Raw genomic sequence first — 27230 nt, 5'->3', positions numbered from 1 at the left:
TGAGGCAGGTTTGATGTCGTCGTTTAAAGTTAATTTGGGTAGATATATGGACAGGAAGGGAATGGAGGGTTATGGACCGAGTGCAGGTCGGTGGGACTAGGAGAGAGTAGGAGTTCGGCACGGACTAGAAGGACCGAGATGGCCTGTTTCCGTGCTGTAATTGTTATAAAGTTATATGGTTATTAGAGAAGTTTAAGCCACCCATGACAACAACCCTGAAATATTTGTACCTTTCCAAAATTTGCCTACTTACCTGCTTCTCAATATCCTAGTGGCCTATAGAATACTCCTAATGAAATGATTGCTGCCTTCCTATTTTTGACTTCTGCACACACCAGCCCAGTAGATGAAATGATTGCTGCCTTCCTATTTTTGACTTCTGCACACTCTGAACCAGTAGATGATCCCACCATGATGCCCTCCCTTTCTGTGGCAGTGATTCTATCCCTGATTTAGCAATTCCCCTCCTCCTCTCCTGTCCCACCTCTTTCCTTATCCCTTTTTGAGTCTTCCAAAACCTGGAACATCAAGCAGTTTCTCAGTATTTTTCCCATATTCGTATATCTTTTAAATTTATTATATACATAACGCTTTCTAGATCATTTACCTCAAAACAAGGAGTAATCTAACCAATGGTTCTAATTTCTTCTCATCAATATGCATTGAATTGCACTTGCTATCTTCTTGCCTTTTAACCTGTGAATATGCAGTTGTCAGCTTGTTCTTCACTCTAAATGGCTAATGCATTTTGTGACCAGCCTAATGCGAGTATTCAAGGTAATTATCCAGATAAATGTGACCGAACTTTCCAAATCTAGCTCAAGTTAAATGGGATAATAGATAATATTCGAGGGAAACTGAATTCATTTATTATTTGTTGCATAACTGTTTTAAGAATTTGATACAAGGCCCTTTGCATGCCAGAAGTGTGTAACTACTAAATAACCTCTACTTGTTGGGCTTTGTCTGCTGTATTTAAATTCAATGTTAGCATTTAGATGGGTGTTAAAGATCCATATGCCAATTGCTGTAGGGAATTGTTCCCTTTCAGTGAAACTGTCATATTTAATTCTGCTGAAATAGATATTTTCCACGTTTTGGCTGTTTCAATAAACGTTTTCTCCTTTGCTATAGGGTACAAGTACTATTGTTGATCTATGGACAAATCTATATGCTGTACCTTCTAAGCTATAACCCATCTGCTTCCTCATTTCAGGTGTTGCTGTGGTCGACTGGTCCGGCAACATCTTGGCTTCACTGCAAGTCTGGCAATGAAATATTCCGAAGTAAAATTGGGTGAGACTACAAATTTGGAGAAAGAGGAATGGTCAGTGGAGAAACACACAAATGAGAGCCCAACAGATGCTTATGGGGTTATTAATTTTCAGGGAGGCTCACATTCTTACAGGGCCAAGGTTTGTAAAATTAGAGATTTTTTTCTACATGTGTTAAAATAATCTGTAAGGTTAATACAAGGATTAATAAGAGGTGTATTAATGACTTGCCCAATGTAATTTCTAGAGACAAAGCTTTATTTAGAAACCAAAGGATGTTGCTACCAAGTTCCTCAGTCATTGGGTATTGTATGTAAATGACATTTATTATTTTTACCTTAAAAACTGAAAAGCTACATAACAAAGTTTAATTTTTCTTTTCCAGTCAAAGGGTGTTGGTTCTGTTCTTTCATTTGACCAATTTTGAAAAGCCTTAAAAGATGGTGTTACTTTTATAGTCATGGAATCGCACAACACAGACACAGGCCCTTAGCCCTAACTGGTCTGAGCCCTAATCACAGGACAATTTACAATTACCGTTTAACCTACTAACCGGACTTGGCCTATGGGGATGAACTGGAGTACCCAGAGGAAACCTGTGCATTCCATGGGGAGGATGTACAAACTCCTTGCATTCAGGATGGGACTCAGAGTTCTGAAGCCCTGGGCTAACTGCTGCACTACTGTGGTACCCCACAGAACATTGTGTAGAGAGAAGCGATTATAGTGTAGTTGATCAAGTACTAATATAGCATGTGGGTCCTGTTCTTCCAGTGAAAATTTGTAGAGGTCAGAATTTTAAACACTGTTGCCCCCCCCCACTCCATATGGGATTCATGCATAACTGATAAAGATCTATATCATTTTGGTGCAGTTTGTGCGGTTATCCTATGACAGTAAACCTGAAGCTGTTTTAAGACTGATGCTGAAGGAGTGGCAGATGGAGCTGCCTAAGCTCGTTATATCTGTGCATGGAGGAATGCAGAACTTTGAACTCCATCCACGCATTAAGCAAGTTGTTGGAAAAGGCTTGATCAAGGCAGCAGTGACCACAGGAGCTTGGATTCTAACTGGAGGAGTGAATGCAGGTATGCCTTGCCAAATGGTTGAATCACAACTTGGTTGTTCACCAGAGATTACTTTCTGTCCGATTCCCAACTTGTGTGCCGCTTCTCACTAATTCTCTATACCACATTTAGAACATGGTATATGGAACAGGAACAGGCCCTTTGGCCCACAATATTGTGCTGAACCAATTAAATTGGTAATCAAATGGTTAACTAAACTAATCCCTAACGTCTGCACCATGTCCATATCTTTCCATTTTCGTCACATCAATGTGCCTCAAGTCCCTGATGTACCTACCTTCACTACCATAACAGGCAGTGCATTCTAGGCACCAATCCACTCTGAGTATATCTTTTTTTTAAAAAACTTGCCTCTCTCATCTCCTTTGAAATTTCTCCCCCCCCCCCCCACTATAAGTTCATGCCCTCTGGTGTTAAACATTTTGACCATTGGAAAAAGATGCTGTCTGACTACTCTATCATTGCCACTCATAATCTTATTAACATCTAACAGATCTCCCCTCAGCATCTGCTGCTCCAGAGAAAACAATCGAACTTCTCTATAGCACATGCCCTCTAACTCAGGCAGCATCCTAGTAAACCTTTACAAAGCTTCAACATCTTTCCTACAATGGGGTGACCAGAACTGTATGCATTACCCCAGATACAACCATACAACCTAACTAGAGTTTTATAAAAATGCAATAGAGCAGAACATTAGCTGAATTGCGAGAGGCATTTATCTTAAGAGTTGAACCAGATCACTTATCAAAACTTGCAGCTGGATGCATTAACTTTGATTTAAAGATGCATATTACAGAACTGACATACCCATTCTCTGCAAACGTTGTATCAAAAAGTCACGAGTCGTTGATTATTCCTACCTCTTGCCTTTGTGCATGTTGGTCTGGTGAAACACTTCCATGTGCTGTAAAATTGTTCCCTGCTAGACATCATTGGACTCGATGCTTCTGATATAATTATCCTGAACTGACCCAACTTGAAACTGATTGCTCCTAATCTAGTGTACCGTGTCACCACTCAGCCTGTTCTATGTGCACACGGTCCTCATTATCACCCCACTAGAGATTTTGACCAAAAGACGTGGATACCATTAAGGAATATTTTGTACCCAAATTCCCTCCCAAATAAAGTTAAATATGCTGTATAATCTTCTAAAAGCATTGACACATTAATGAATATTTTAGTGTTCAAATACATGAAAGAAAGAGACTATTTCCATTGAAACTTGGTTTTGAAAATGTAAGTTGCATCTGTGCTCTGATACCTTTGTCAGCACATGGCTTAGCGGTAAGCCACTTAACCTGGCCTGCAAACTGCTTCTGTATTGAGAGAGTGATTTGTTTCCTGATGCACGTGTGTATACAGACATTAAGGCCCTCCACTGGTTGGGGTAAGCCATGGATGTAGCATCCTAGCTGATACAGAGAGCAAGCTGTTGCCCATGCAGCAGGCTCCCCCTCTCTGCGCAGCTAATGAACCCAAAGGAATAGCAGAGACCAGCATTGGTGCCAGTTTGGCACCTCTGGCATCACAGGAGTTGCTAGACAACATTGAACTCAACGGTAGGGCTGCCTTGGGGATTCCAGCTCGAGATTTTTCCTTGGAGTTTACTCCCAAAGTCTCCCCCATGAATAGTATAGGTGCAAGGCATCGGATACGGACAATTATTTTAAAAAAAATAAATGGAGCCTGTGGCTAACTACATGAGCATGTTCAGCGTTCAGAAAGTCCAAACTAAATTTATTACAGTGCATATATATGTCACTACGTACTATCTTGAGATTGATTTTTCTTGTGGACATTTACATGGAAAAATACAATAGAATTTTCTGAAAATCTATACATGGACAAAGACTGAGAACCAGCAATGGGCAGAGTAAATAAATTGCCAATATAAATAACATGGAGAACATGAGCTGCAAAGATCCCTTGAAACTGAGTCTGTGGACTGTAGAATCAGTTCAGAGCAGTGGTAATTGAAGTTATCCATGTCGGTTCAGGAGTCTGATGGTTGCAGGGCAATGTCTTTCCATCAACCTGGTGGTGTGGGATCCTCCTGCCTGATGATAGCAACCTGAGGGGTCTTTGGTGTTTGCTGCTTTCTTGTGGCAGTGCTCCATTTAAATATGCTCAGCAGTGCGGTGGACTCTGCCTGTGATGGACTGGAGTGTATTTCCATTTTCTGTAACCTTTTCCGTTCCTGGCTATTGGTGTTTCCATTTCGGACCGTGATGCAGCCAGTTAGGATGCTCTCCACTGCATCTACAGACGTTCATCAAAGCGTTTTGTGACGTGCGGGATCTATGCCAAATAAGAAAGTAGAGGTGCTTCCATGCCACCTTTGTGATGGCACTGATGTATTGATGCCAAGGAACTTAAAGCTACTGCCCCTCTCCTCTTCCAATCCCCGAATGAGGACTGGCTCATGGAGCCCCAGTTTCATCTCCTGTAGTCAATAATAAGCTCTTTGCTCTTGTTGACATTGAGTGAGAGGTTGTTGTTTTGGCACCACACAGCCAGATTTTCATTCGGCTGTTTCGTTGCCTTTAATTCGGCCAATAACAGTGGTGTTGCCAGCAAACTTGAATATGGCATCAGAGCTGTACTGAGTCACACAGTCATAGATATAAAGTGAGTAGAGTAAGTGAATCCATAGGTAGCAAATCAGCAGATACTCTCCATCTCTGATATAATAAACAATGGGTGTGGATCATTGTCTGCTGTAGCATGCTGAGAGAATAGAACAAAAATACTTCAAGTATCAAAAATAATCTATATAAGTGTAGCTAAACCCTCAGTCTGTGTTCCCTTGAAATGCTCTACCACGTCAAAAGCAACATATACAGTAAGCTAACCTTTTTGTCTCTTCATCTGTAGCCACCCACAACTGTGTGGCTATGCTCAAACATCATCTATAAATTTGCCAATGACACAACTATTGTTGGTAGAATTTCAGATAGTGATGAGGTGGTGTACAGGAGTGAGATGGATCAGCTGGGTGAGTGCTGTTGCAGCAACAGCCTAGCACTCAACATCAGTAAGACCAGGGAATTGATTGTGCACTTCAGGGAGGGGAAGTTGCAGGAGCATACTCCTCACCAAGGGATCAGCAGTGGAAAGGGTGAGCAGTTTCAAGTTCCTGCTTGTCTACATCTCTGAAGATCTATTCTGGGCCTGACATATTGATGCTGTTACAAAGAAGGCATGATACTGGCAATATTTCATAAGCAGTTTGAGATATGGTATGTCAACAAAGACTCTGGCAAATTTCTGTACAAGTACCGTGGAAAGCAGTCTAACTGGTTGTATCACTGTCTAGTATGTAGGGGCCACTGAACAGGATCGGGGAAAAGCTGCAGAAAGTTGGAAGGTCAGCTAACTTTGTCATGGGCACTAGCCTCCCCAGAATTGAGGACATCTTCAAAATGCAGTGCCTCAGAAAGGCTGCATTCATCATTAAGGACCCCCATCACCCTGGACATTCCCTCTTCTCATCAGGAAAGAGGTATAGGAGCCTGTAGAGTCAGCATTTTAAAAACAGCTTCTTCCTCTTTGCCATCAGATTTCTGAATAGACAATGAACCCATGTACGTTACCTCATAGATTCTCCCTCTTTTTGCACTCTTTATTTAATTTTTGTATATATCTTGAGATTTATAGTGTTTTATAATGTATTGCACTGTATTGCTGCAAAAAAATTAAGACCTATGCCAGTGATGTTATATCTGATTCTAATTCTGAAATCTTACCATTTGTTTCACGTAAGGAGTCCCAAGCTTATGAAGCCTCTCTTCTAGAAGGTTTTAAGTTTGCTGTTTTGCTGTATAAAATGGGATTGAACACTTTATTTTGCTGTTACTTTGAGTAAAAATGTGGTTATTTTTCTTAGGTGTTGTGAAACATGTGGGTGATGCACTGAAAGAACATATCTCGCGTTCCTCTCGGAAGATTTGTACAATTGGGATAGCCCCTTGGGGTGTTATTGAAAATAAGAATGACCTCGTTGGAAGAGATGTAAGGCAGTTGTGCTTCAATTTGAGCTGAGCATTGTTCAGTTTTACTGCCTTTAAAATGCTTTCTGATGTGCCTCATATCTGCTTTTAGGTTGTTGTCCCATACCAGACCTTGCTGAACCCTCTGAGTAAGCTGAATGTTCTAAACAGTCTGCATTCCCATTTCATTCTGGTGGATGATGGCACAGTCGGCAAGTATGGTGCTGAAGTCAGACTTCGGAGAGAACTGGAGAAACACATCAACCTCCAAAAGATTCATGCAAGTTAGTGCTGCAGACAGTTATTATCATCAGACTAGCAGATGTTGGCTGATAGATTTTGTAATTATGGTTTAATACAGTGGATTCCTGTTAATTAGGGCACATCAGGACTAGTGCATTTTGGCCCAATAAAGTGGCAGCCCCAAGTAGCCAAAGTTTCATGGAAATAGTTAAAAGGTATTTTTTTAAAAAAAGACAAACTGAGTGACGAATTATGTACTTAGATAAAATACAGAACAAATTAGAGCACTGCAAATAGTACTACAATATCATAAAACTGTATTAGGTCCTAATAGTTATTGACAGCAATTCATCCAGTGTACACGATATACAAAATCAGTGCAGGCACCTAGTGCAGACAATGGTCTGCCTTCGTACAATGCTATCGGCAATTGCATTCTCCAAATCTTCATTTTCAGTGTAACATCAAGATGGTTGTCGATGCCCTCTAGTTCTTCATAATTCCTAACGTTGAAGTAGCGAAATAGTTTTATTGTCAATCCTGGCCATTTCTGGCATCTCCAAGCAAAACAGTTCTGAATCGAATTGTCTTTCTGCTTATTTATAGCCAAATATTAGTGACACAAGTCACTGCTTTTTGAGCACAAACACTCACAACTGATGCCATTTTAAAAACTGATCGCTCTAAGTGCAGTGTTGCATCTAACAGGCACACAGGTACGAGTGACTGATGATAATTATAACCTGTTCGGCAATAGTCTCCTGCTCCAATTAAGTGGCATAGTGTCCCAAATAAACGAAGAGAATCCCAGTTCATTTCCTCAATTAGTTTTTGTTCTTTAAGAGTTGACTCAATTAACCGGAATCCACTGTGTTCTGGATTTTCAGTTAACTTGTTGAGGAAAGAATGTTAATTTGAAGCTCTTGGCAACTCAGTAGTTTCATACATCTTCAGAAATTAAAATGCAAGAAGCATTTTCATCTTTACAGATTGTGGGTGGACCATTTCTCTAGGTTCAGTGACTGATTCATGTGCTGACATTAAGCCATTCAAATACGCATGCACAATTTCAAAAGTTTTTAAGTTTCAAGTGACCTACCTGTGTTATTTATGAGCCATCCATTCTGATATAAATCAACTTCTTATCCCCTCCAGCCCATCAGTGCACCATCCCCCGATGTTTCTGCTGTCTTTTGCTCAGCAGTGCTCAACTGAGCCTGACTCTCCAGGAGGCTGTTAGATGCTGACTAAAAGTGTATTCTAAAGTTAGGCAGGATACTAGTGGCTGATCTTATTGGACTGGTGGGGAATTTCTCTAAAATTATTCTAGCATATACACTATGGACCAGCAGAGATTTTGCCTGGAGGAGAGAGTTCATTAAGTCAGTGTTCATTGAATGGGATCATACACCAGGGAAGGAGGCCCTTTTTAACCCAATCTATGCTCATGGACTGTTCGGCTGCTCTGCGCTGCTCATATGTGCTTGTATTAGGACAATGTACCTTTACTCCTTCTCTTTCTACGCGTCTGTTAAATGCATTAAGTGCAACTTCTGCTTCCACCATCTCCTCTGGAAGCCTGTTCCATACAATTACCACCTTGTGTTTTAGGAAATGTACTACTCAGACATCTTTAACTTTCTCCCCTCTTATAAAAGGTTCAATGGTTCATTTTATTGTCAAAGTATGTATGTATAATACAACTCTGACAATTATCTGCTCCAGATAGCCATTAAATACAGAAAGACCATGGGTGTTGATGAAAGAAAAGACATCAATCTCCCCCCACCCCAGTACGAAAAAGAAAAGAAACAAAGCTCGTAGACCCCAAAATCCCCCCTCTCCCACAGAAAAAAAAACAGCTGCAGTAACAGTCCCCGACCACCTCATTTGCAGAAAAGGACAGGGACGGCCACATCAAACCCCCAAGTTTCTCCCCCAACTTGCATAAAATGATTAACGGATCAGCCACAAGAAAAAAAACATAGAAGGAAACCAATATGAAGTGCAGTCCAATTATTACATAAATCTCAGAATATCATAAATATCTTTTCATCTGCATACGAGGAGAGCAGCCGACAAACTCAGTCCTTCCGTAGAGAGTGGCAGCTGACCCGGGTCCGAACGTTGCTGATCCAGCTGCTGACCATCTCTGTTGGGAGCCGTCGGTGACCCCACCGCATTCATCTCAGTGCTTCAGTCTTCCTTGCCACTTCAAGATGGAGTTGTTCATGACCCTGTGCCCTGTCTCTGGTCTTTTCTATGAGTCAGCTTGTGTTCTCAGTCCTTTTTGGCCTCCCGTCTCTATCTCCTTGAGGCAGCTCTCCGGACACAGCATGGCGCTAAACCCTTCCATTGAGTTCCAAGCTGTACGTCACAGGCTCCAACAGTTTCCGTAACACAAACAAGACAAAGGTGTAGAAAAAATGAAGCAATTTGAGAAATTTGCTATCTGGAAGATATCATCCAAGGAATGTAATATTAAACGTGCACCTGATTCTCCTGCTCTGGGAAAAAGGCTATCTGCCTCTCTAAAAGATCATCTCAAGCCTCCTCTGTCCCAGTCAGAATAAACTCAGCCTATCCAATCTCTCCATTTAATTACAACCCTCCATTCCAGGAACAACCTGTGAACCTTTTCTGTACTCTTAGTAAAATGGTGACCAGAATTTTACACAGTACTCCATATGATCCAGTGTTTAGTACGGCTAAAATGTTATCCCAATTCTTATACAGCCTATGAAAACCAATGTAACAAATGCCTTCTTTACTGCTGTAATCACCTGTGTGGCCATTTTCAGGGAGTATGGATTTGCACACACAGATTTCAGTACACTCACATTCCTATGGCCACTGTTATCCATTTTGAATATCCTACCACCAGAGTTTGACTTTCTTAAAGTCATTACCTGACATGTGTTTCTATTAAATTCAGTTTACAGCTCCAATCTCTGTAGTACACTTTGTTACAGACTGGTAGTTGGAAAAAACACTACCCTTTGCCTCCTATCACTCGGTGGTTTTGGAGCCAAATTGCCAATGAACCTTGTTCTTCTGGACCAGCCTACCGTGTGGGACCTTGTCAAAAGCCTTCCTGAAGTCTGTGTAAACCATGTCCACTGTGCTACCCTTGTAAACTTTGTTATCTACTGAAATAAGACCATAAGATGTCAGAGCACACTTGGGCCATTCTGCTCTGCCATTTCCCTTTCAGCCCTGTCTCCTGCCTACTCCCCATATCCCTTCATGCTCTGACTAATCAAGTACCTATCAACCTCTGCCTTAAATGTACCCAATGACTTGGCCTCCATAGCCACCTGTTGTCATGAATTCCATAGATTCACCACCCTCTGGCTAAAGAAATTCCTCCTCATCTCTGTTCTAAATGGATGCCACTGTATTCTGAGGCTGTATCCTCTTGTCTTAAACTCTCCCATTGTAGGAAACATCCTCTCCAAATCTACTGTGTTGAAGTCTTCCAACATAAATAGGTTTCAGTGAAATCCAGTGATATAACGCAGTCATATTTGTTTGATCATTTCCCTTGCCAAAAAACCCATGCTGGTTCCTAATCAGTTGCTGCCTTTCCAGCTGAACATGAATCCTGTTCCTCCATCTTCTCAACAACTTCCCTGCCCTGATGTAAAGCTAGCTGACCTGTGGTTTCTGGGCTTCTCCCTCGTGCCACCTTTCAACAAGGTGATAACTGACTACTCTGTAGACTTCTGGTATCTCACCCATGGGTAACAACAGTGCAAGCATCTCCCTCAGAATCCCAACAATCTGCTAACTTAGTATCTAGGAATAGATCCTGTCAAGGCCTGAGGATTTATTCACTTACATGTGGCAATATTCTTAAAACCACTTCCTTCCTGATACAGATATACTTATGATCATTAGTGTACCCTTTCCTTAACACTATGGCCTCCACTTTCTTCTTGCAGGTGTATAACGGTGAAGTTTCATTTAGAAATATCATTTGATGCTCTGATTTTACAGGAATAGGCCAAGGTGTACCAGTAGTTGCTTTGATATTTGAGGGTGGTCCTAACGTGATACCCACAGTGCTGGAATACCTTCAAGAGACGCCCCCAGTACCGGTGGTTGTATGTGAAGGGACTGGGCGAGCTGCAGACCTCCTGGCCTACGTACACAAGCAAACTGAGGAAGGAGGGTAAGTTACTCATCAGAGAGAAACTTGTACTTCACTGTAACTTGTGGCTAGGCATAGCATTTGTAAGTAATGAAAACAGAAGGCAGTGTGCATCCACGTGTTGTGATTTCATGGAATTAAGTATTATCTCTCATCTCAGTAAAGTCTGAAATTAGAATAATGCTCATGCAGTGTGACAGCCCAAAATGTCAGTCTGAGCCATCTCTGTTGATCCCTACCACCACTGCACCGCTCAAGCTCACTAAACTTTCCCAATGTTTCTCACAACAACGCACATCAAAGGTGCTGGTGAACGCAGCAGGCCAGGCAGCATCTCTAGGAAGAGGTGCAGTCGACGTTTCAGGCCGAGACCCTTCGTCATGACTACAAAGTACTCTGCTTTAGGAGGCACAAAAAAATAAAATCTGTAAATTGATTGTAGCCTGTAGTGATCTTTTTAAAATTATTGCTATCTTGTTAGGAGCTCACTGATCAACAGAGATAGTCCATCTGTGGCTTTCTATGTTGAAATCCTTTAATCTTGGAAATCTCACAGGCTGTCTCAACTTCAACACACAGGGCTCAAGAGATCAGATTATGAGGACAGGCATTTAGTAATGCATGCATTAAGAAATGATACAATATTTCCTCCGTTGTGATATCAAAAAACGTAGGACAGATGAAGACTCAAAAAACTAACAAAACCACATAATTATAACATATAGTTACAACAGTGCAACAATACCATAACTTGATGAAGAAGTCCATGAGCACAGTAAAAAGTTCAAAGTCTCTCAAATGTCCCACATCTCACGCAGACGGGAGAAGGAAGAAAAACTCTCCCTGCCATGCCGACCACAATCCGACTCTGAGTCATCGGAAAACTTCAAGCCTCCGATTCAGCTGTCCGACACAGAGTACTGAGTGTCATCTCTGTCCGAGCGATTCGACCTCAATCTCGGTCGCCAACAACAGGCAAAGCCGGGGATTTTGAGGCCTTCCCTCCGGAAGATTCTCGATTGCGCAATAACGACATCAGCGAACGAGCGTTTCAGAAATTTCTCCAGATGTTCCTCTGTGCTTTCACGTCTGTCTCCATCAAATCAGAATTGTCCACGGCTCCTATTTAACGGAAACGATATCATTTTTCACTGGAAGGCAGCGCACATGCGGCGCGCTGCTCTCGCTCCTCCCGCCGTTTTAAGAAGATTAATGGATAATTTGTATGAAGAAGGCTTTATGTGAGGTAAAAGGAAACGACAAATGATTTTATGAACATGCAAGGCAAAAGATCAGATTCTACCAGGAGTGATTGATAAGTTCGTGGCCTAAGGTAGAAGGAGTCAATTTTAGAAAACACATTTATTTTTCCTACATTTACACACTTAGTCCAGCAGTCGTGGAGCATACGGATCCCTTCTTTGTAGAAGTTGGCGTCTTGGACCTCCAGAAGTGGTCCTCAGCAGGGGTGATTGATAAGTTTGTGGCCTAAGGTAGAAGGAGATGAGTTATTAACTTCAAACTTTCTGCATTTTCACTCAGAGTTGAACTACACGTGCATGTAAATGAGCTGTTTAATTAAACGAGCTGTTTAACCCATTTCCTTCTACCTAAGGCCACAAACTTATCAATCACCCCTGCTGTGGACCACCTGGAGGTCCAAGACACTCTCATTACATGCACGTGCAATTCAACTTTTTGAGTGATAATGCAGAAAGTTTGAAGTTAATAACTCATCTCCTTCTACCATGTGTTGGGCATGTGGCCAAGCGGTTAAGGCGTTTGTCTAGTGATTTGAAGGTCGCTAGTTCGAGCCTCAGCCGTGGCAGCATGTTTGTGTCCTTGAGCAAGGCACTTGCCCACACATTGCTCTAGTGTCTGTGCGAGGAGTGGCGCCCCACAGACTTCCAATCTGCGTTTGTAAGGCATGAAAATGCCCAACGCAGGCCTCTTATGGTCTGAGTCGACGTTCTCTCCCCTCCCTTCTACCTTAGGCCACAAACTTATCAATCACCCCTGCTGAGGACTGCTTCTACAAAGAAGGATCCTTATGTTCCATGACCGCTGGACTAAGTGTGTACATGTAGGAGGGGACTATGTTGAAAAATAAATGTGCTAGGTTTTCGAAAATGGACTCGTTCTACCTTAGGCCTCAAACTTATCAATCACCCCTCATGGATCATTCGCACCAGCAGTTTTAACTCATGGAATCATGAATTGGGTTTGTAACCAATTGAAATAATTTTCTATTGTGCATAAAATCTAGACTATAAAATTAAAGATTAGCTTTATTTATCACATGTGCATCGAAACACCAACGTATAGAGTGACCAACACAGTCCAAGGATGTGCTGGGGGCAGACTGAAAGTGTCACCACGCTTCTGGCACCATCTTAGCATGCCGACAACTTACTAACCATTACTAATCCATTTTTGGAATATGGGAGGAAACTGGAACACCTAGTGGAAACCCACACAGTCACGGGGAGAACATACAACTCCTGACAGTCAGCAGTGGAGGTGAAAGCCCTATCACTGTTGCTTTAAAGCAGAAGACTAACTGCTATGCTACCGTGCCACCTCTGAAATTACAAGTAATTCCACCCCTACATTGGTGAGACCCATCGTTAATTGTGCGACCACTTCGAGCACTTCCCGGTAGCCAAATATTTTGATTCAGGTTCCCATTCCCGTTTCAACACTTTGGTCCATTTCCTCCTCTTGTGCCATGATGAGGTCATCCCTCAGGGTGGAGGAGCAACACCTTGTATTTCATCTGGGTAGCCTCCAACCTGTTGGCATGAATATCGTTCCCCCCCTCTTCTGATTTGAGGGGGAAAGAGCCTCCTCTTCCCCTCTTCTATTCCCCACTCTGGCCTCTTGCCTCTTCTCATCTGCCTATTGCCTCCTCCGGGTCCCTTCCTTTCCTTTTGCCCATGGTCCACTCTCTTCTCTAACAGATTCCTCCCTGTCCAGCCCTTGCCTTTCCCACCCACCTGGCTTCACCAGTCACCTCTTCCCTTTCCCTCACCTCTTTTATTCTGTCATCTTTCCTCCTTCCTTTCCAGTCCTGATGAAGGATCTCGGCCCAAAACATCAACTGTTCATTCATTTCCAAAGATGCTGCCTGACCTGCAGTATTTTGTGCGTGTTGCTTTGGATTTCTAGCACTTGTAGAATTTCTAAAATTCCAAAATTATTTATCTCTTCAAGATTATTTAATATACTCAGTAGACTTAACTGGTTAATTGGTATTGTATTTGGTTCTCCAATAGAATACTTCCTGATGGGTTGGAATTGGAAATTCTCACCACAATCAAAAAGACCTTCAACTTCAGCCAAAATGAGGCGTACCATTTATTCCAGACTCTGATGGAGTGTATGAAGGCTAGAGAACTTGTAAGTTTGTCACAGAAGCATCTTGTGAGGTAGTAAACATTGCCTCAGGGCCAGATCTGAATTCAATCTATGGCAGTGCACTTGTTAACATGAATGCTCTGAACTAACTGGATAGCTTGCTTTCAAGGACTCTTAATTTCATATTCTCTATTTATTGCTTATTTATTATCATTTTTTGTACTTGCAGTTTTTTGTCTTTTACACATTGGGTGTTTATCCTGTTGGTTGTGGTCTTTCATTGATTCTATTGGGTTTCTTGTATTTATTGTGATTTCTTGCAAGAAAATGAATTTTGAGTTCAATGTGGTTATAACTGTATTAAAAACGTATATAATATTTTTATAATGAATTTACTTTGAACTTCAAATTCAGTAAATGCCCTCAGTTCCCACAAATTAACTTGGGGGTGGGGGGGAAGGTTTGTCGTCCTGGAGCTTTTAAAGACTGTCAGAAATGAGGAAAGCTGGCACTGGTGATGGTATGATGATCGGCATACAACACCCAGGCAGAATGTGTTCTAGCAAGACAGTATTCGCACAAGAGAACATTGGCTGGCCTGCCCTTTGCAATCCTCCACTTGATTCTGAGCTATTTAGCTATGTGTTCCCTTTTTCACGTTAGCTTGTTGTTCCATTGTCATCCTAGTAACCTTTTCCGTGGTACTGTACTAAAATGTAAAATAAAGAAGAAGGAGCAACAGTTATTGCCTTGTGACTATCGCCATTCTGCAAGATTATGGCTGCTCTTTACATTAGTGCAACTTTCCTATAATATCCCCATATATTCCTTTACATCTTTAACCTTTGCCTTGAGATCCAAAAAATGTATTTAGTTCTGTTTCGAACGAGTTCAGTCATGGAACCTGGGTACAGAATTCCAAAGAATCAGTGCACACTGAGTGAAGAACTGTCCTCTTGCTATTGCCCTGACCACTATTCTGATATAATGACCCTTCCACCAAGCCGGAGGGCACGTCGTTTTTCACTTTGGCATCCAGAAAATTATTGGTGTTGGAATTCAGATTTGTCATGGTATGCTGCTTTTATATTTTCCATATCGTGATCTGCACAGATATATTGCATGGATTGAGCAAATCCTAAGTTGCCATTCCTCCCCAAAAGTGCATGATTGGGGGCAGTTTTGGGTTAGCTGAGAGCGATGCCTGCACACTTGAGTTTGATACCTGCAGAAACCTTGGCTATAATAATCGAAGTAATTGAATAGAAACATTTTATTAAGCAGTGCAAGAGTTAAGATTTTGATTGTGGATCTATAATTTCAGATCACGGTATATCACATTGGGGCAGAGGAGCACCAGGACATAGATGTTGCCATTCTGACAGCTTTGTTAAAGGGCAAGTATTCCAGATTTCACATCTTCCTAGGTTGCCATTCTTCATATTTTGCATCATAACCTTTGGCTTTATCACATTGGTGATGAATGTAAGAAGAATGAAGTGTTTTTTTTAGATTATGAAGACATGCAGTCCTCTTTTATTGTCATTTAGTAATGCGTGCATTAAGAAATGATACAATATTTCCTCCGGTGTGATATCACAAAACACAGGACAGACCAAGACTGAAAAAAAACTGACAGAACCACATAATTATAACATATAGTTACAACAGTGCGACAATACCATAACTTGATGAAGGTCCATGAGCACAGTAAAAAGTTCAAAGTCTCTCAAATGTCCCACATCTCACACAGATGGGAGAAGGAAGAAAACTCTCTCCCTGCCATGCCCGACCACAATCTGTCTCTGAGTCATCCAAAAACTTCGAGCCTCTGAATCAGCTCTCCGACACCGAGTACTGAGCGCCATCCCTGTCCGAACAATTCAACCTCAATCTCGGTCGCCAACAGCAGGCAAAGCTGGGGATTTTGAGGCCTATCCTCCAGAAGATTCCCGACCGTGCAGTAACGACAGCAGCAAACGAGCGTTTCAGAAATTTCTCCAGATGTTCCTCTGTGCTTTCACGTCCGTCTCCATCAAATCAGAATTGTCCATGGCCCCTATTTAACGGATACGATATCATTTTTCACCGGAGGGCTGCGCACGCGTGGCGCGCTGCTCTCTCTCCTCCTGCCGACCAACAGATGCACTTTTGATTTTATTTTATTTTAGAATGAAGTATAAGGTACCAAGTAGATTACTTGATGTCTTTTGCATCTAGGAATATATCTATCTGCTTAAATATATTCAGTGCCTTGGCCTCTGCAGCCATGTGTTGTTTGAAATTCCACGGTGAAGTTACATTACCACCTTCCAGTGTGTGCAAATTATGTATGATATTGAAAAATAGAAAACCTACAGCACAATGCAGGCCCTTCGGCCCACAAAGCTGTGCCAAACATGTCCCTACCTTAGAACTACCTTGGCTTTCCCATAGCCCTCTATTTTTCTAAGCTCCATGTTAGCCATCCAGGAGTCTCTCAAAAGCCCCTATCGTTTCTGCCTCCACTGCCGCTGGCAGCCCATTCCATGCATTCACCATTCTCTGCGTAAAAACAAAAATAATAAATAAAAAACAACAACAATAACAACCCCTGACATCTCCTGTGTACCTACTTCCAAGCACCTTAAAACTGTGCCCCCTTGTGCTAGCCATTTCAGCCCTGGGGAAAAGCCTCTGACTATCCACATTGAAGCAAACAGTAACCGGCACAACTCATTTCCAAGGCTACTCCTTTACTATCTTGGGTTCAACTACTGAGCCCTGGCCACTGGTTGCTCTTACCCATTGTTGTTAATTTCTGAGGCACAATTTCTTACTAATTTCTTTTAGTTCCTCATCTTCATTGGATTTATGGTTTCTTAATATTTCTAGAAGGTTACTTCATAGGTATTTGTTTAATTGCTCTGCCATTTCTGTTTCTCCAGTAATTCTTGTAGTGTTTTTGTAGACTAGAGGAAACAGACTAAAGCAACCTCTCCAAATAAGAGCATGGAACGGTTTTGAGGGAAGGATAATGTTTATTTAGTTATTTAGTGATACGGCACAGAATAGGCTCTCTGGTCCTTTGAGCTTCCCAGCAATCTCCAACAACCCCGATCTAACCCAATTTAATATAGGACAATTTACAATGGCCATTTAAAACTACCCAATACACCTTTAGACTATAGGAGGGAACCAGAGCACCTGGGGAAAACCCACGCATTCCATGGGCAGGACTTGCAGAGACTCCTTACAGAGGGTGCCGGAATTGAACTCCAAACTCCGAGTTCCACTCTGAGCTGTAATGGTTCCACATTAACTGCTACACTACTGTGGCACCCCAGTTACTTAATTGTTTAGAAATTGTCTCCAAATATATTAGTTATGGAGAGCACTGTGGTTGTCAAGGGAATTATGTAGTCATCTGTTAACTGTTGAATCATGCTGTGTTCAGCCTAAGCAAACTGGCCAGGAATGAAAGGTAAAGTTTGCCTGCTGTTAATAGTCCACTTTTTACTCTTGAGTGAATGTGAAATCAGTTTAAAAGTAACCTATTTCTTTATTGTTCAGAAGGAGAAAGTATTTTGTAGAACCACAACTTTTGATACTCCACTCCATGCAGTAGTTAAACCTGGTACCTCACTCAATCTTTAAATCTTAATTCAGGTACCAATTCTTCTGCATTTGATCAATTGATCTTAACTCTGGCCTGGGACAGAGTGGACATTGCCAAGAATCATGCATTTGTTTATGGGCAGCAATGGCTGGTGAGTACAACATGTCAAGTAGAAGGATGAGTTTATATTCAACAAAGCATGTCTTCTGCTGTCCTGTTTGCCTCCCAGCACATCAAGGCACAGGGCTTCTCCTGGCCCACATTCCAGTTTCCATGCGAACCATCGAAGTGAAGTGTTGCAGGGGTTGGTGCTGGGCCCATAACTATTCACTTCGTACATTAACAATTTGGAAGAAGGGAGTAGGTGTAATATATGACACTACATTGAGTGGAAAGGCCAATTTTGCAGAGGATGCGTAAAGTCTAAAGAGAGATGTAGATAAGTTAAGTGAGTGGACATGGGTCTGGCAGATGGAGTACAACTTCGGCAAATACAAAAAAAAAGAAAATCAGATTATTATTTAAATAGTGAAAGATTGCAACATGCTGTTGTGCAGAGGGACTTTGGGGTGCTGGTACATGAATTGCAAAAAGTTGGTTTGCAGGTGCTACAGGTTTTCAAGAAGACAAATGGAATGTTGGCCTTCATTGCTGGAGGGAATGAATTTAAGAGCAGAAAGGTTTCACTTCAACTGTACAGGGTACTGGTGAGGCCACTCCTGCAATACTGCATGCAGTTCTAGTCTCCTTACCTGAGGGAAAAATGTACTGGCTTTGGAGTTGGTGCAGAGAAGGTTTGTGAGATTGATTCCAGAGATGAGGTGGTTAGCCTATGAGGGGCGATTGAGTCACCTGAGAATGCTTACTGGAATTCAGATGAATGAGAGGGGATCTTATAGAAGCATATACGATTATGAAAGGGATGGATAAGATAGAGGCAGGAAGGTTGTTTCCACTGTTAGGTGAGACGAGAGCTAGAATACATAACCTCAATGTTTTGGGGAATAGATTTATTATATATCCTTCTGCCATCTCCAATGGGATCCCACCACCAAGCACATCTTTCTCTCCCTTGTCTACTCAACTCTCCCCACTGATCTCCCTCCCGGTATTTTTCCTTGGGCAAGCGGAACAGGTATCACACCTGCCCTTGCTCTTCCTTCCTCACTGTCATTCAGGGTCCCAAACAGTCCTTCCAGGTGAGGCGACACCACCTGCAAGTCTGTTGGGGTCATCATCTGTATCCAGTGCTCATGTGTGGCCTCCTGTATTTCGGTGAGACCCGACGTAGATTGAGAGGCCACTTCACTGAGCACTTGTGCTCCATCAGCCAGAAAAAGTAGGATCTCCCTGTAGCCACTCATTTCAATTCCACTTCCCGTTCCAACATTTCAGTCCACGGCCACCTCTAATGCTGTGATGAGGCCACACTTGGGTTGGAGGAGCAGCACCTTGTATTCCATCAGGGTAGCCTCCAACCTGATGGCATGAACATCGATTTCTTGAACTTCCAGTAATTGATTTCCAGAACCCTCAGCCTTCACCATTCCCCATTCCTGTTTCCCTCCTCTCATGTTATCTCCTTACCTGCCCATCAGCTCCTACTGGTGCTCCTCCCCCATGGCCTTCTGTCCCCTGTCAGATTCCCCCTTCTCCAGCCCTTTATCTCTTTCACCATTCACCCTCTCCCCCTCTCCCAGTTTCACCTATCACCTTGTACTACTTTCTCTCCTTCCCCCACCTCTTACTCTGACTTCTCCCCTTCTTTTCCAGTCCTAAAGAAGGGTCTTGGCCCAAAACATTGACTGTTTACTCTTTTCCATAGATGCTGCCTGGCCTGTTGAGTTCCCTCCAGCATTTTGTGTGCATTTTTAAAATTTATTTAGAGGTGGAGCCCGGCAGTGGTCCCCAACCACTGGGCCACAGACCTGTACCAGGCCGCAAAGCGTGCTACCAGGCCGTGAGGAAACGATATGATTTGGCGATATGAAACGATATAAGTCAGCTGCACCTTTCCTCATTCCCTGTCACGCACTGTTGAACTTGAAATAACCTACCAAATCATACCAAAAACACACAAAACCTAAAATAACACTAATGTATAGTAAAAGCAGGAATGATATGATAAATACATAGCCTATATAAAATAGAAATAATGTATGTACAGTGTAGTTTCACTTAACAGAATCGGGAAGATTAAGCCAAAACCGATTTGTAGAAAAAAGAATTGGCACATAAACGCATGCGTACGTCATGTATGCACACACAGGTGCCCATGCAAGGCTTCGTGGTCATGGTAGTCTTTCTCGGAGTAAACACAAGTGTCCCGTATTTGACTGCTACTTTTGTCCCTTATTTGGGAGTGAGAAAGTTGGCAACCCTACTTGAACACCCCCCCCCCCCCCCCCACCAGTCGGCCGGTCCGCAAGGATATTGTCAATATTAAACTGGTCCGCGGTGCAAATAACGTTGGGGATCCCTGGACCACGGAATAGGCCCTTCTGAACCTTCAACCTGTGCCACCCAGTAACCCTGGATTTTAACTCTAGCCTAATCACAGGACAATCTACAATGACAAATAAACCTACCAATCGGTACGTTTCTGGACTGCGGGGGAAAACCCTCACATTCCACAAGGAAGACTCTAAAACTCCGTGCAGAGGACACCGGGGTTGGACTACAAACTCTGCTGCCCCGAGCTGTAATAGTGTTTGTTGTGTTAATTGCTGCGCTGCTGCAGAGTAACAGTGCAGGCTACTTCTTTAAATGTATTTCAGAAAGAGGTAAAGTTTTGCTTTGCAGAGTAATTGAGGGTTCATGGGGGAAAAGGCAGCTTGATGGAGCAAAGCCCATAGCCAGTTCAGCCGTGATCCTAATGAATGGCAAAATGTGCTAGATGGCCAACTCCTGCTCCATTTGCACTAAAGATTTGAGTCTTTCAATATCTTTGAACTCACATTTGCAATTGCTCAAGACCTTAGAAAAATGAAACAATGTTAAAATTAAGTGTTTCCCATTGATTTTGAAGAGCTTGCTGTTGTGGCCGGTGCTCTGCTATGCAGAAGATGATGCTAAAGTCTCTCCAGAAATGTTCTAATCCTGAATCATGTATCTCAGCAAAAGGCATGCCCCAGCATCACAAATGCATTAATTTTTTTTGATGTTTTCTCTATAGTATGATATTGTGTGTGTTTGTTTTTAAAGCGGTAGTCTCCACCTGTAATTATTATTGAATGTTGCAGGTTGGATCACTTGAACAAGCAATGTTGGATGCTCTTGTAATGGATAGGGTCGAATTTGTAAAACTTCTCATTGAAAATGGAGTCAGCATGCACAAGTTCCTTACAATCCCGAGACTTGAAGAGCTATACAATACAGTAAGTGTGTAAAACATCAAAAACTGCAGATGCAGGAAGTCTGAAACAGAACAATGTTGGAAACACTCAACAGGTCAGGTGCCATCTATTCAAAGATAAATGGTTCTGATCAAAGCACCTTCACTAGAACGAGAGCTTCAACCTGAAATATTAACTCTATCAGACCTGCTCAGTGTCTAGCATTTTCTGTTGTTTTTTCCTTCAATAGTTAATGGTTTGACATCAGAATGCAATAGTATTCCAGCTGTATGTATAGAAAATCATGAATTCATATTTTGTATGTGTTGAAATGTCTCATTTTACTAAATTAAAGAGGGAGGTTGTAGATGGACTTGGAACTTCACCCATGAAGGAATCATGGTTGTTAAGACCATAAGACATGGGAGCAGAATCAGGCCATTCAACCCATCAAGTCTGCTCTGCCATTCCATCATGGCTGATCCTGGATCCCACTCAACCCCATACACCTGTCTTCTCGCCATATCGTTTGATGCCCTGACCAATCAAGAAATTATCAACTTCTGCCTTAAATATACACATGGACTTGGCTTCCACTGCAGTGTGTGGCAGGGCATTCCACAGATTTACTACTCTCGGTTCAAAAAAAAATCCTCCTTGCTTTTATTCTAAAGGGTTGCCCCTCAATATTAAGGCTGCGCCTTCTAGAAAAGTGGAACATTTAATCAAGACAAAGAAGGAAGCTAATATCAGACAGACTCTTAAGAGTTGTAAGGTGGCCATGGAGCTTAAAAAGGGTCTTACGAGAGCTAGAAGAGGAAATGAGAAAGCCTTGGTGAGTGGGATTAAGTAAAACCCCAAAGCAATCTACACACGTGAAGGACAGGAGGATGATTAGCGAGTGCAGGTCACATCAGGGATAAAAGAGGGAACGTGCCTGGAGTCAGAGGAGGTAGGAGAGATCTTTAGTGAATACTTTTCTTCAATATTCACCATTGAGAGGGACATTGATCAATGTGAGGTTAGCGTAGAACAGGCTAATGTGCTGGAACATGTTGCGATTAAGGAAGAGGATGTGCTGGAACTTTTGAAAAAACGTTAGGATAAATAAGTCCCCGGGGCCAGGCAGCATATACCCAGGTTACTGTGGGAAGAGATTGCTGTGGGTGGGTTAATAAGTTGCAGATAACATGAAGATTGGTGATGTGCATAGTGTAGAAGGTTGTAGGTTACAACAGGACATTGGTAGGATGCAGACGTGGGATGAGAAGTGCAGATGGAGTTCAATCCAGAGAAGTGTCAAGTGAAACACTACTTGAAGGTGGAGTACAGAGTTACTGGCAGGATTCTTAGCATTGTGGGGTTACAGAAGGATCCATAGAGCAAAGAAATGCACAGTGGTAGGGTGGCTAAGAAAGCACATGTTGTGTTGGCCATCATTAGTCAGGGTATGGAGTTAAAGAGCTGCAAAGTACTGTTGTAGCTCTGTAAAAGGGAGGGGGGTGTCAGAAGTAGATTTTTTGCACAGAATGTGCTACCAGCGGTGGTGGTAAAAAGAAATATACTGCTATATGGGAGGAAAGGGTTAGATTTGTGTTGGAGTAGAGTAACCTATCAGCATGACATTGTTGTCTGAAGGGCCTGTGCTGTACTGTACTGTTTGATGTTCAACAATACCTTACGAATAACATTAGGACTTACTAAAATTAATTTCAAGAATAGAAGTCATTTATTGGTCCTGCAGACGTTGACATTTAGCAAAATGAATCAGCATTGAATAAATTGCTAGCTCTGCCATTCCTTGAAGTTTACTATTTAGGGTAACTGCATTCTCGATTCTGTACTCTTTCAATGCAGAAACAGGGGCCAACGAATCCAACGCTGCTTCATCTAGTGAGAGATGTTAAACAGGTAAGTGTACTCTTGCTAGTCTTTGACCTTTACAGTTATACTGTCATCTCTGAACATGTTTAAAATACTTTAAAATATATATTTTACAAAGATCACTGAACTAATGTGTCCAAAATTTAAAAATCTGTTAAATTCTGAATTAATAAGAAATCAGGACATGTAAAATAAATATTCTAATGCAAAAAGCGGGTAATGTAAAAGTACCATTAATAGTGGAATTTTAACAAACTGGCAAAGTGCCAGTGCAGATACAATAGGGTCTTTTAAGAGCCGCTTAGGTACATGGAGCTTAGAAAAATAGAGGGCTATGCACTAGGGAAATTCTAGGCAGTTTCTAGAGTAGGTTACATGGTTGGCACAATATTGTGAGCCGAATGGCCTGTAATGTGCTGTAAATTTCTATGTTCTATTAAAAGTATTCACCCTCTTGGAACCCAACCAAGCAGACTTCACTGCCAAGAAGGTCCACCAGCGCCTTTACTTCCTGAGAAAACTAAAGAAATTTGTCCTGTCCCCTAAAACCCTCACTAATTTTTATAGATGCACTGTAGAAAGCATTCTTCTTGGGTGCATCATAAACTGGTATGGAAGTTGTCCTGTCCAAGACCAAAAGAAGATGCAGAAGATCGTGAACACGGCGCAGCACATCACACAAACCAATCTTCCTTCCTTGGACCACACATCAAAGTTGCTGGTGACGCAGCAGGCCAGGCAGCATCTCTAGGAAGAGGTGCAGTCGACGTTTCAGGCCGAGACCCTTTGTCAGGACATTCTGTCCTGATGAAGGGTCTCGGCCTGAAACGTCGACTGCACCTCTTCCTAGAGATGCTGCCTGACGAAGGGTCTCGGCCTGAAACGTCGACTGCACCTCTTCCTAGAGATGCTGCCTGGCCTGCTGAGTCCTGACGAAGGGTCTTGGCCTGAAACGTCGACTGCACCTCTTCCTAGAGATGCTGCCTGGCCTGCTGAGTCCTGACGAAGGGTCTCGGCCTGAAACGTCGACTGCACCTCTTCCTAGAGATGCTGCCTGGCCTGCTGCGTTCACCAGCAACTTTGATGTGTGTTGCTTGAATTTCCAGCATCTGCAGAATTCCTGTTGTTTCCTTCCTTGGACTCACTTTACAGCGCACGCTGTCGGAGCAGTGCTGCCAGGATAATCAAGAACACAACCCACCCAGCCAACACAGTTTTCGTCCCTCTTCCCTCCGGGAGAAGGCTCAGGAGCTTGAAGACTCGTACGGCCAGATTTGGGAACAGCTTCTTTCCAACTGTGATAAGACTGCTGAACGGATCCTGACCCAGATCTGGGCCGTACCCTCCAAATATCTGGACCTGCCTCTCGTTTTTTTTGCACTACCTCACTTTCTATTTTTCTATTTTCTATTTATGATTTATAATTTAAATTTTTAATATTTTCTAATTTTTACTATTTTTAATATTTAATATTTGTAATCCAGGGAGTGGGAAGCGCAGAATCAAATATCGCTGTGATGATTGTACGTTCTAGTATCAACTGTTTGGCGACAATAAAGTATAAAGTATCTAAATTAATTACAAATAGAAAACACAATAATTGCATAAGTATTCACCCCCTTTAATATGACACACCAAGTCATCACTAATGCAGCCTCTCCTTCACATGTTCTACCAATCTGTTGTCGCCAATACAGTCTTCTATGCGGTGGGGTGCTGGGGCAAAAGCATCAACACGAGTAATGCCCACAGGCTCAATAAACGATTAGAAAGGCTGGTTCTGTTTATAGGAGTCAAACTGGACACTGGAGATTCTGGTAGGAACAAAGGACTCTCCGAAAAATCCTGGCAATTATGGACAATGTTTCCCACTCCCCAGCATGCCACCTTGGCTGAACAGAGGAGCACTTTTAGTAATAGACTAAGACAACTGTGCTGCTCTCGAGTGTTCTATGAGGTCATTTTTGCCCTCGGCCATTAGGCTCTATAATGAGTCAACCTATAGCCGGGGAAGTGATGACCCCCCTCCATTAGACTATTTGAGGTAATTTATTTTTTATTCTTGCTTCTCTCTTAATACTTGTATATCTGTGCATTTTGTAATGGTACTGTGGCTGTAATTTCCTTCGGAATGAATAAAGTATCTATGAATACTCAAAGGGAAAGTTCAACATTGTTAGATCATCAAGGCATACTGCTTTGAAATAGCTCTTTGGCCTACCAAGTCCATGTTCTCCCATCAACGACTCTGATCCTAGCATCCCATATGCTGGGGTGGTTATCTTATTAACTAGCCCGTCCCTAACACGTGGGAGCGCACAGTGCACAAATTCCACAAAGACTGCTGTGGAGATCAGGTTTGAAACTGGGCTGCAGAAGTTGAATTTCATTTTACATCCACTATGTTTTTGGTGATTCCTGAGATGTGTTAGAGTGACACGTTAATCCTAATGCACAGTTATTTCCCGAAGGATGGAATTTTATCCTGATCAAGGAATAAATAATTTTGGTTTAATTTTCATAGGGGAACCTTCCTACAGATTATAAAATCAGCTTGATCGATGTAGGACTCGTCATTGAATATCTTATGGGTGGAACATATCGATGTACATACACAAGGAAACGTTTCAGAATTATCTACAACAATCTTCATGGCCACACCAGGGTATGCTCATTTTCCAGAATATTTCAGATATCAAAAGTAGTCACTAGCTTGAAGTTGTATTGTGAAATGGAGAGAGAGGTCATGGAAAATTTTTAAAGTTCTTGAAACAAGTATGAGGTTGATGTATTCCAGCATAGTTATTGTGCACCATTCCTGAGCCAAAATTTCTAGTTCAGTTCAAAAACTGATTGAAGTTGTGGAAAGAGGAGATGTAATATTTAGTACTTTTAGCTCTTTATTTTTAAAAAGTTTGTTCTCTACATCTGTGGAGTTATTAAAAAGACTGGCTGTTCACCTTCACTTTGACGATGCTTTCGGTAGGAATTAAATTATGTATTTAATTCTGTTAAAAAATAAATAAATAAATTACTGCTAAAGTTATGCATTAGGCAAGCTTGCAAGTGAATTATAAAAGTTGCAGGAAGCCACATTGTCATGGAGTTCTTGATTTCAAATCAGTTTTCCATAAATTTGTCTTCTTTCATCCCCTTGGCTTTTCTCTAACTTATTTTTCAAATCTTGTATCTATCTTCAAAATGCCTTCTGCCTGCTGCATTGTTGCACTTTGGTATTTCATGTTCTAATAAAATGCAGTATTCTTAGAATATTCGTTAACATTTCTGACCACCTTTAAGTTATATGCAGTTACTATAAACCTTTAAGACCATTTGATTGCATTTTTTAAAAGGATTTAATGTTTAATATATCTGAATTTAGTATGCACTTCCAATGTTATTTATTGAGATACACCATGGCGTAGGCCCTAAATCAACCCGTGATTTAACCCAAACCCTAGTCATGGGACAATTTACAATGTCCAATTAACCTGCCAACCGGTACATCTTTGAACAGTGGGAGGAAACCGGAGCACCCGGAGGAAACCCACACAGTCACAGGAGAATGTACAATTTCCCTATAGACACCGGCGGGAACGGAACCCAGGTCGTTGGTACTGTAAAACGTTGTGCTAACCACTACGCTACCGTGCCATCAGCAAATTGCATCTAATCCAGTTGCTCATTGTACCAGCCCGAAGGAGTACTAATATTCCTCATATACTTCATACTTAACTGTAATAAGTGTAATATTTTGGTTATTGAATTATGCAGAAGTTTAGACAAATATCTCAGAACCTGAAGCAATTCAGTTAATAAGCTGGAATTGAAAACTTGACCATGAAATAGAGTACAGTTCATCCTTAAATTCTAATCTAATGCAACCCTTGAGTATCACTGGTACTTCAATGAGTTTTTCTTCGTCTTTTTTAATCCAGCGATCTGGTCGCCATTCATCTAGTATACCTCAGTTGCGCAAACACCAGGAGTCATTGACAAATCGAGCAGATAAAAAAGAGAAGACGCGACATAATCATTTCATTAAGACTGCACAGCCTTATAAGCCTAAGGTACTAACCAATGTGAAACAACATGTTAGGGCAGGTGGAGGGGGTGAGAGCACTGCCTGCTGGATTTTAAACTTTGAAGAGTATACTGAACTGTTATCATACTGAGTGTATAGTGATTTCAATGATACAGATAAAAGCTTGCAGTTAAAAGAAATACTTAAAATTCGTTTATTGGTGCTGTTATTTAATTTTATTGAATTGCCTTGGGATTCTGCTGTCACTTCCATTTGTAT

General features: G+C 41.8%; 1 protein-coding gene across 5 annotated transcripts in view; it reads left to right on the top strand.

Moving 5' to 3' along the window:
• The window catches only part of trpm7 (transient receptor potential cation channel, subfamily M, member 7), a 148339-nt gene that overhangs the window by 65236 nt on the left and 55873 nt on the right, over positions 1 to 27230 (top strand). For all 5 annotated transcript variants that reach the window (XM_072277915.1, XM_072277918.1, XM_072277916.1 and 2 more), the window contains 12 exons: positions 1217 to 1415; positions 2149 to 2362; positions 6255 to 6379; positions 6470 to 6641; positions 10600 to 10774; positions 14029 to 14152; positions 15435 to 15507; positions 17759 to 17859; positions 20951 to 21085; positions 22901 to 22954; positions 25452 to 25592; positions 26866 to 26997. In XM_072277915.1, the coding sequence (XP_072134016.1) occupies positions 1217 to 1415; positions 2149 to 2362; positions 6255 to 6379; positions 6470 to 6641; positions 10600 to 10774; positions 14029 to 14152; positions 15435 to 15507; positions 17759 to 17859; positions 20951 to 21085; positions 22901 to 22954; positions 25452 to 25592; positions 26866 to 26997 (1645 nt within the window). The remainder of the gene's footprint in view (positions 1 to 1216; positions 1416 to 2148; positions 2363 to 6254; positions 6380 to 6469; positions 6642 to 10599; positions 10775 to 14028; positions 14153 to 15434; positions 15508 to 17758; positions 17860 to 20950; positions 21086 to 22900; positions 22955 to 25451; positions 25593 to 26865; positions 26998 to 27230) is intronic.

Source organism: Mobula birostris, chromosome 14 (genome assembly GCF_030028105.1).
Source record: "Mobula birostris isolate sMobBir1 chromosome 14, sMobBir1.hap1, whole genome shotgun sequence".
NCBI classification, from domain to species: domain Eukaryota; kingdom Metazoa; phylum Chordata; class Chondrichthyes; order Myliobatiformes; family Myliobatidae; genus Mobula; species Mobula birostris.
This window is presented reverse-complemented; position numbering and strand designations above follow the sequence as displayed.